Raw genomic sequence first — 10,338 nt, forward strand, 5'->3', positions numbered from 1 at the left:
GGCTCCACTAGTTTTCCACCTGTTTTGATGTGTACACCTTGGGGATTTACAAGATGGGAAGTACACCAGAATAAAGCCTATTGACAATAGGTGTGCGTTTGTTGGTCACTTTACAAGGACCTCTCAGCCTGCAGATTCCCAGGACTCTATGAATCACAGATTGGAGAAAAAAATACTGTTGGCTTCTGTTGCTTGCAAGGACAGGAGTTTCCCTGAGTCACTTATTGAAACTTGGGACTACTCCAGAGTTGTGTTACTCTTCAAGACACCTACAGAATTTGACCTAGCAGAATACTCGCTTGGTATGTATTAGGGAAGATGATTATTTTCCTTAATTAAGAGTTTCAAACAGCCTTTTTTATATTTTAAAAAGTAACTATATAAATATATATATAAGGCAAGTCTCCACAGTAAGGCCACTGAGACCTGCTTGTAAAGAAGGATATGATTTTGATCTACTCAAGGAACAGCTTTTCCATAACATCACCTCATCCGCACAGTGAAGTATTCACCCTGCAAACAGAGCGGAGCCTGTTGTTTCCACAGACAGACATCCCCATAAATCTCAACTCTGCTGCCGTAAGTTGTTTGAAAGAAGAAAAGCAATGTTCTTTGTACTTCAGATCAAAACGAGAGCGCAGTGGTAGAAGCAGCAGCTATGACTACAGAATGTCATGAACATGATTTTAATCTCATTCCTATTGTTCTTTATTTACACTGCAGTAAATGAGATCAAAATCAGGTTCACTTCCCTTTTACTCCACAGCACTTCAGTTTTACAGCTCTCTCTAAACTTTCAGGGGAGTTAGCATCAACTCTGGTCACATTTCGTAATCCATTTGGGTATGAGAATGGGGGAGGGTGTTCAAGTTCAAGATCTGCCTTTAGTCAACACTCTTCAGCTGAACTCGCTGAAGGTTACATCAAGGATTATTAGTCACCAATCACTTTTTAATCTTGTTTCAGAGTATATCTGCTCTTCCTGGACACTCACTGCTTATTTCATTAGTTCTCAGCTATCAGTTTTTAATTCTGAAATTACTTTAAAGCACTCTAAAATAATGTTTTCAGCAGAGATGGAATACAGATCACTGCTGTAATGTTTTCTAAAGTGGGAATAATATTATTGTAATGACACTGGCTCCTTCTCTGTGATTTTAAGCCCAGAACTGGAATTTGAACTGCTAACACTCAACTTCAACTGTGACCTTGCTATTTAATATCATTGTGCTAGTTATCACTGACCCAGTCTTAAGGCACCAACTGTGAACAAGAAGCCAACTGGCAAACATTGTCCTCAGTCAAATTCAAGCTCCAAAATTCCATCAGTGGGGGAAAAGGATCATCCAGTTGCATGGGCATATCGCAAAAACTATCAGGCATGAAAGCATCTGAGAAATGCAGCAGAGCTGAGATTCCTGAGAAAGTACACGTCGCTTTGTATCTAAAATGAAGGTGTGGTAGCACATTTTCTGAAAAGTGAAAGCATAGATGACGCTGCTATCCTAATAAAAGCTTTCATTAGAAGAAGCCAGGCAGTGCAAGAGGGATAGCAGGAAGAAGGGCTTAAAGTATTTAGAAAGCACGTTTACTAAAGCCACGCTGTTCTGCACTGCCCATCTGTGCAGCCCCTGGGTTTTTTGATACTGCAGTGGCTGTAGGAATTAGGCAGCTTCCGTGGATGGCCAGCCTGTGTTCAACTCCCCTCCTGCTTCATCCCCACATCCCACCGGAGGCACATGCCAGCGTAGGTGGGACTCAAGGGCTCCGGCAAATGGAAGCTGGAAGGTGCCAGGCTTTGCCTGCTAGCTAGTTTCATCAGCTGTCTGGGTAGCACAAGGGCAGAGGAAGGGACACTATTTACAAAACATCACCTCCTTTGAGCAGACAGTGGCATCACCCTGGCAGTACCACGGCAAGGAGTGACCTGGCAGCGCTGCCTTGACCAGGGGAGATGAGGTCCTCTAAGGGCACTCCGGGGGGGGGGTCTGTGTGACAGCCTGGGTCCCATTTTAAGGATAATCACATGATTGCAGGTGTGCAAATTCATAACAAGGACCATTAGCAGACCAATGCTTAGCACGTGGAAACTACCTGACGTCCTGCCAAGTGCTGCCTTTAAGCGATAGCTGGGAAGCAAGACCAAAGGTACTCTAAATTCCTTCCACTCCTTCGTGAATATATGTATGGCCAGTGTGTTACTGGGCTGGCCCTGCAGATTCCTCAGAGTACCTCCCCTGTGTTAGGGGCATCTGGGCCAACATGCCCTGAGACAAAGAAGGCAATAACGATGCCTACAGGACAGCCGTGCATCATGGTTACTAAATTGCCATGCTAGCACCTATAAAAATGGTGGTTTGAAGTAACTTGCTATTGGGCAATGGCACGCATGAATACTTCCATCATCAGGATGCAGTGTTTTCCTAGCAAATCTCTCTGGATTAACTGCTGCTCCAGTGGAAAGGTGATGATTTTGTGATTGGGAAAAATTATTTTGGTTGGAAAAATCTACCCCAAAGAAGTTTTACATTAACATAAACCCAGACCTTTTTCCCCCAGAAAAACTTGTATAAAAAGAATTCCACTGTATGAGTGGCCAGTACAAGTGAATAGACAGACACAGCTATGGATGCAGTGCTAAGCCTTTTGAAACTCAGTATTTACACCCTCTTATATTCAGGACTGGCTTAAGTACCAGTTTAATAATGGCAGCCGGTTTCAGCTGTAAGCTAATGAAAAAAGCTAGGCTTTAAAGCAAGCCCATAAGAGAAGATGCAATTCAGCTGGCTGGGTAGCAACAGAATCAGGTAAAGCATGAAGCAAAAGTGAAAAAGAAAACAGCACTCCCACAGACACAAAAGAAATTATCAGTACCAAGGGTCACGTTAGATGATGAGATATACATGCATTAAGCAGATGAGGCAAAGTCCTAGAAAAGTGGAAAACGGAAGGACAATTGTGCATAGAATGGGATAGGAATAAGAAGTCAGTGACAGAGACAGGGAATGTATGGACCCAATTCATGAATCCTTCCGGCATATGAAAAACTGGACCTCTGAGTCTCACAAAACAGCATCCCAGGACATAGCTGTCACAGGCAGGATTTCAAGTAAGGCATGGGTACATGAAGTAATGTCCCAGCCACAGTGTCATCAGGTACAAATGAGGAGCATTGGGGGTGTTAATGGAATTTGCGAATTGCTGTCCTCAGGTCAGCACCACAAACCCAGTCCAGCTAGTTAATGATTAGAAATTACTGCTTCCAGATGGCTGTCCTATCTCATCTGTAGCCTGGGAGAAACGTATTGGTGGTCTCAGGGCAGTTCCAATCGGATGGGCACATGCAAAAGGCCAGCATCAGCCGGGTCCTGCGCCAACACAATGACTAGCCCGTTCTCCCTGTGAACATTCTGGGACACCGCACATCGACCCGTTTCCCTCTCCTGCCCCATGAACATTTCTGCAGGTGAGGAAAAACTCCAGTTTCTGATTACGGAAGTAACAGAATTCAAAGATACAGAAACCAAAGAGATCAGGTAGTAAAATCCCTAGAGCAAATACGTTACCATTACACATTACTCTGGTACAGTAAGACTACCATAGTTTCTGAATCTCAAGTTCAGAGAATTACAAAAACACAGTAGCACTCCTCGACTTCCATCTATTAGCCAGCTGTAATAACCAGATACAAAGCAATATAATGGAGTGATGTGCAAACAACCATTTATCATTTTTATCAGCTAGTCATTTACCAAGTAACTTACCACAGTTATAGCATCATTCAGCAAAGACTCTCCAAACACCAGGATGTAAAGCTGCTCATTGACATGAATATTTTCAAAAACAGCTAACACCGCCACAGGATCCACAGCTGAAATGAGGCTGCCAAAAAGCAAATTCTGCAGCAATGTGATATCAGTCAAACCAAATGCACTGATCTGGCAAATTCCATAAAGTGAAATTCCAATGCCAATGGCATTCCAGAGCGTGCCCACCACAGCATACCAGAATATGGTACCAAAGTTCTCAAAGAAAAGACGAGTTGGCATAAAATATCCAGCGTCGAGTACAATGGGTGGTAAAAGATACAGGAAAAAAACATCACTGTTCATTACAGGCGGAGACTTCTCCTCTGCTCCAAAAATAATCCCACCAAGAAGCAATCCAACCAGAATAAGGAGACAGCTTTCAGGTACTATTGAGGGCAACTTGTGATACAGATGAAAGCCTTCAAAGGAAATTCAAACACAAGAAAGTGAAGTGGTTATTTGTACAGAATCCAAAATATTATTCTGGATTCTATTATCTTAGATTCTATAGGAAACAAACAGTGGTTGCAGGGCAATTCCATTTTCATTGCAAAGACTGAACTGGACAACCACAACAGGTCAAGGTGAATGTGTCAGCTAGGATGGTTAATTCAGTTAATTTGGTGGAGAGACAATTCAATAGCCAGGCGTTCCAGTTAATAGCTAGGCTGGCTGGGGAACTGTGTGCAAGGGTTCTGTTTGTGAAAGTCCGGGGGCTTGCCATGTGGAATCCTCCAGAAACAAAATCCAAACGGTTTTCTAGGGCAAATTACATCTCACTAGAGAAAAAAAAAAAAAAAAAAAAAAAAGTCGTACTAACCACTCCTTCTTCCATGTACAGCTTCACAAAGGAGTTCAAGGAGTACATTGCTTTTATTTTTACAAGTCTTCTAGAGTGTCAATGCTAGGGAGGGGATCCAGCATGTGACCTGCACCCAGTCACCCATGGTCACTTCCCCAGCCACCCTGAGGAAGCACTTACAGACACAATTACTCTTTTAATTTTAGGAGAGCCTCCAAATTAATTTCACCAGAAGCAACATGTTTTCCGTAAAGTGACAATAAGTTGTAGCTTCTATTATTATGCTTGTTCTTCTGTATCATATGAATTGTGGTAGTGTCAGGAGTCTCTCATAAAAATCTGTGCAAAGTACTGAAAAAATGGATAAAAACAGTTCTGAATGAGGATTTAATGGTTGAATGTTCCTCAGCCTACAAAAACTCTTGAAGCCATGCAGTTTTGATTTAAAGATTTCCATTAATTATAGAAGTTGGCTGTTGTAAGGATAATTTTGGTAATGAATGGGAAAAGTTTTGAAGGAGCTCACTCTGGCCAATCTAATGGAATGATCAACCTTACGCACCAAGGTCACATTCCAGGTCTTAGTGATGCCAATCTTTTCCAGGCTCCTCCTTATCTATATTTGGCCCACATAATTACATAGAAAACTATCCACACCCACAAGATCCCACAATTCCTGCCTAACTAAAAAGCATTTAAATTATTTTAAATGAGAGCTGCATGGAAACACTGGGTGTGGTAATAACGGGCGTCTATTTCAGTAAAACCATTTCAGTAAAATTCACACCTGTAGTTGAAACAGTTAAACTAACGCAAGCTTGGTATAGTTCAAACTAACGCAAGCTTGGTATAGTTCAAACTAATGCAGGCTTGGTATAGCTCACATGCAGTTTCCCAGTGTCAGGCTTCTGTATCTTCTAAGACCTATCTTGTTAATTCTCCCTTCATCGCAGATTTTTTTCCAGGTAAAAGAAAGCCTGAACTTATAATGACAAAAAACAAATGGTTAAGAAGGACCAAGGGGAAAGCTGTTTTAATCCACAGATTTTTTGCTTACACATTCTATAACTGTGAAAACTATTTTTCAAAGCAAGCAGCTCAAGCTGCATTTTCTTCCCTTCTGGATAAACACAGACTGTTTTTTAATATTTGGAAACACAGCCTATGTGATTCCTTTGAAGGACTGCCAAATCCACCGTCATTCCTTGAAACTGTAATCACCAATATCCTATTTTAGTAGAACAGGTATTGACCCTGGAAACACAAGAATTTGTGGTTGAAGACTTGACTCTTCACCTTTCAGCCACTTCCACATTAACATTTTATGGTTTGCCTTAGTTTCTGCAGTAGCAGGACACCAAAATTTCCAGCACAGTGACTGAAGTTTCCCCAGAGTAAGTATATTTTTCTAAAAGATTTTTAAGCCCTTCAAAAGTATCTCAAATTATTTTCTCAATAAAAATTGAAAAGGAGGGAATTTTTGTAAATGCAGCTTTTAATGAAAGCAAAAAAATCCCAACCAGTTGTAACGCAACAGCAATGAAGTGCCCATTGTGAATATAAAAATAAAAATCTGCTTCTTGCCTTCTTTACAAGTCATTCTTTGGGAAGTTCACACCCTCCCAGAGCTTTTGGGACTGCGCCTCGTCTATCCTTAAAGGTAGTGGAAAGGCTCCCACTACGTTCAGTGTCCTTTTTATCCAAGTAAAGAGCATCGAAACTCCTGAAAGATTGCCTGCCTCCATGCAAAGCATTCAGAGGTGATCAGGGACAGGCTGGGGTTCCCCATTTAAAGGCAGAGAGCTAGGATTTAGAACCCAGTGCACATCAAGTCAGGCACAGGTGCCCTGCAGAATGAGGGGCATCTTCTCTGCTCTGATGGATCCACAGCCACATGGTCGGGAGCGTCCTGGGAGCAGATCTCCTGCAGTACATGGATACTCAGATTTTTATGTTGAACCCAGGACTACAGCCATTTTCTCCTCCTCTGACCGTGTTCTTGGGATCCTGAGTATGCAGTGACCCAGCTTCAACAGTGTGGAAGATGCTTACCCTCAGGCCTTTGGGCAATAGGACAAGTGAAGTGCAAGCTCACCGTTCTTCAAGCTAAAAGCTTCCTATTTCTTGGATAAAATCCAGCACGGTCTGATGCTGGAAAGGACACTGAGACGTGTACTTCTGATTATATGTGAGTTTTCCAAGGGCCCTCCGAGCAGCTTAAAACCTTTTTTCAGGAACAAAGTGTTGGAAGGGTATCAGCTCAGTTCCCAGAAGAAACACTTCTAATCATACATTTGTGATTAAACGCAGAAGTGTAATCTGTATCAGTTGGACAACATTGTGCAGGTTTAACAGCATAAGAATTAAGCAAAACTGAGAGGTAAGTAGGCTAGTCTCACTACCTAGAGACTGCAGCATACTTCGGGTGCACTGGGTCCCACCTTATTTACTCACAGAGTCCATCAGCATGTAACATATCTCCTATGTGGTATCACCACACAAGATAGTAAGTAAGTAGAGGTAGCCAGAAAATAACAATTCCGTTCAAGGCAATTTCTTAGATTTCGAAATGTGCCCTTGTTCTGTGCTGAAATAAAAAGCACCATGTTTCTAATGTCTTTGTGAAAATGTACCTTGTCAAAATGTTTGAGTTCTGCTTTACAGCTTCAGGTTTTCCTTTCTCATGCTGTCTTTCTTGCTCCCTCTAAACCTAGCCTACAATGACATGATCACAGCCAGGATCGGAAGAACCTTTCAGGTAAATCCCCCTATAAAAATTAGCGAATGCTGGAACATTTCAGCTCTAGTGAAACTGCACTCCAGTGAAGACACATTTGTTCAAAAAGACTCGTCAGGTGATAAGCAAGTGCTGCAACAGAATTTCCTTTGGGATCCTTCACACGTTGTGAGAGCTGTTGTTAAATGCGACCCTACCTTCTGAGCAACCTGCCGCTGAAAAGACCTTAGGGCTCCGTTCGTAAAGGTTTGCTGCCCGGCAATGCCAAGCGTAAGCATTCAGCACCTAGCCCCAGAAAGGAATTTGCGATGCCAGATTAAGCACCGAAGTTTCCTGGGCAGCATGTGAGTCTTGAGGTGGATTTCATGCAGCCTGGCATGACAGGGGTGAGATGCCAGTGCTGCCTGGCAGGAAACACGGGGGAGAGGAATGCACGGAACAGCCTCCTCGCTCTGCTCTCTGGGCTACAGGCAGTGAGACGGTCTGGAAAAAAACCCTCCATCCCTTTGAACTGAGACACACAGACCACTCTTAGTAACAGAGTAGGACGTGGCAGAGCTGACATTTCTGTATCTCGGTGGTTAGAGAGCTGCCCATCTGGACTACCTTCAATATAAATAAAAGAAGGCACAATCAGTGCTGTGGGAATGTGACCTGGGAGCGACAGCAGCCTATCCTGGGATGGTTTACCTGATGCACTCGCTGGATAAGGAAGCACAGACAGAACTCCAGGAGTAAGAACTGGATGTTCCTAATTCCAGTCCCGGAGTCAGGGTGCCTGCAGATAGGTGTGGTGAAGCTGAGCACTGCCACACCTACGGCCTCTCCTGGACCTGGCCTTCATTGCTTGGCGCATGCACGCTCGTAACAGCAGAGGTAATGCCCTAGATTAGCCACACTAGCTTTCATTTGGTATAACTGAAGGGATTTAAAAATCATATGCATTTTTCCTCGTCTGTGCTATATGCGTATTTACTGTAAAGCACTCAGATCAGAAAATTAGTTAAGTAAGTTTTTTTCTTTACTTTTTAGATGCCTATGCACTAGCAAAATGTCATGGTAGCTGGAATGCACAGTCCTATATAAATTATATATTAATGTGCATGTATGTGCACTTACATTTCAAACAGCTTCCCTGTAATCTTTAATAAAACAGAAACTTTTTCACTAGTCAGCTTATTCAAGAGTTCTTGCTGCATCTAAACCCAGAAGCCAGAGCACTTTTACAGCACTCAAGACTGGCTAAGTTCTTTATGAAACTCTGTATTTTCTGGCTATTACAATTCATGATATACTTGAGCATATCACATTTGGACTCTCTCTCAATTCTGCAACTGCCTAAACACATACTCAAGACTAAGCATGCATCTTTAATGCATCAAGATGCAAGCATCCTTAATGCATCAAGATACATGCATCCTTAATGGATGCAACATATAATATTTCTGCAGAAAGTAATGCAGCCATAGCAAGTTGCTGGGGTAGATGATCAGGCCCTCAGCCACAACGCTAGCTGTGGCAGCAGGTAAGTGCAAATTGCTGGTTTTGCAGATTCCTTATTAACCTGGCCACTAACCGGAATGTGACAGTCTATTTAAATGCCACCAGCAGAAGTCGAAGTTTTATCAAAATGAGTATGACCACAGATTTTTATGGAAATCTGTGCTGCAAATTCAGAGTTCTGAATCAAATAACTGGAGTGCGAGTAAACAAACCTTTGTTACCACGGCTTTAATCCTTACATTAAGACTATCTTCTAGGTAAGAAGACACAAAGTTCATAATTTATAGAGACATACTGATTTTAAACAGCTCTTTAGTACACCACTTCCTGACGTTCCTTAGATTGTTACACTGTGCCCACTTCTCTGTTTGGGAAGTAGAAAGCTCATTAAAAGCATTACATACGAGCTGCCCAAAACTCGGTGAAACTATGCAGTACAAGTGTGTTCCACATGAGGGAAGAGGTGGCCTTCCTTACTCATTCAGCGCTGTCTTTTTTTGCCTTTCTCGGGACGTAAGTGAATGGTGGGAAAGCAGGAGGAGGCTTACTCTACGCTCATAAATATTTGCTTTCCATCGATCCGTTGTTCTCCTCTGAAACTGTCATTATGCCCGGTGCTACTTTAAGAGAAAGAAGGCAGCGCTCAATGACCGCAGGGCGAGCGGGGGAAAGTCAGCCGCGCACCGGGTGCGCTCCGGGGTTTACAGTCCTCGTAGCCCGGGGTTTGCGCGCCGCTGCCGGGGGCTGGAGGTAACCACCGCTTCTCTCCTCCGCACGTTTCCTCACCGAGAACAACCCGTGTCCTGCCAGCCCTGTCACGCCCGGGCATCCCGCCCCGCGAAGGAGCATCAGCCCCGGCCGCCCCCGCACCCGCGCCCCCGCCGCCGGGCACGGCGCGCCCCAGCCCGGCTGCCCGCGGCGGGCCCGGGGGGGCGGCCCGGGAGGGCAGGGGAGGGGGGGGTCGCCCGAGGGCCCCGCTCACCGATCTTGGCGAGGGAGGCCAGCAGGATCCAGAGGGTGATCTCGAAGGGGATTTGCACGTGGGGGTAGTCCAGGGTGAAGACGTGGAGCCGCGTCTCCTCGAAAGCGGTGCCGCTGGGGCTCGGCGGGGTGCCGGTGCCCATCGCCGCGGCGCCGGGCAGCTGGCTCTCCGAGGTGGCCCGCGCCTCCGCCGCCCCGGCCGCCAGCACCGCCAGCACCGCCAGCACCGGCAGCAGAGGCGCGGCGGGGCGCGGGGGGGCCGCCGCCGCCGCCCATGGCGTCCCCGCTGCCGGCCGGGCGCGCCGCTGCCCTACGGCCCCGCGCCGGCCGCCGCCGCCACCATCCCGCCGCCGCCGGCACCTGCCGCCGCCGCGGCCCCGCCGGCTCCGGCTCCGCCTCCTCCCCGGTGACGGGGCGAGTCCCGGCGCGGCGCCGCCGGCCGGCCGCGGCGTCCCGCTCCCTCCCGGGCCGCCCCCGGGGCCGCCCCCGCGGGGCAAAGCCGCGAC

The 10,338-nt window shown here is 45.6% G+C and overlaps 1 protein-coding gene across 1 annotated transcript in view; it reads right to left on the reverse strand.

The window, feature by feature from the left end:
• Positions 1-10,108, reverse strand: part of SLC9A2 (solute carrier family 9 member A2) — a 37,021-nt gene extending 26,913 nt beyond the window's left edge. Inside the window, 3 exon segments of the mRNA XM_040584678.1 lie at positions 3,765-4,228; positions 9,834-10,059; positions 10,061-10,108. Coding sequence (XP_040440612.1) covers positions 3,765-4,228; positions 9,834-10,059; positions 10,061-10,108 — 738 coding nt within the window.
• Positions 10,109-10,338: the final 230 nt, after the last annotated feature.

Source organism: Falco naumanni, chromosome 2, assembly GCF_017639655.2.
Source record: "Falco naumanni isolate bFalNau1 chromosome 2, bFalNau1.pat, whole genome shotgun sequence".
NCBI classification, from domain to species: Eukaryota; Metazoa; Chordata; class Aves; order Falconiformes; family Falconidae; genus Falco; species Falco naumanni.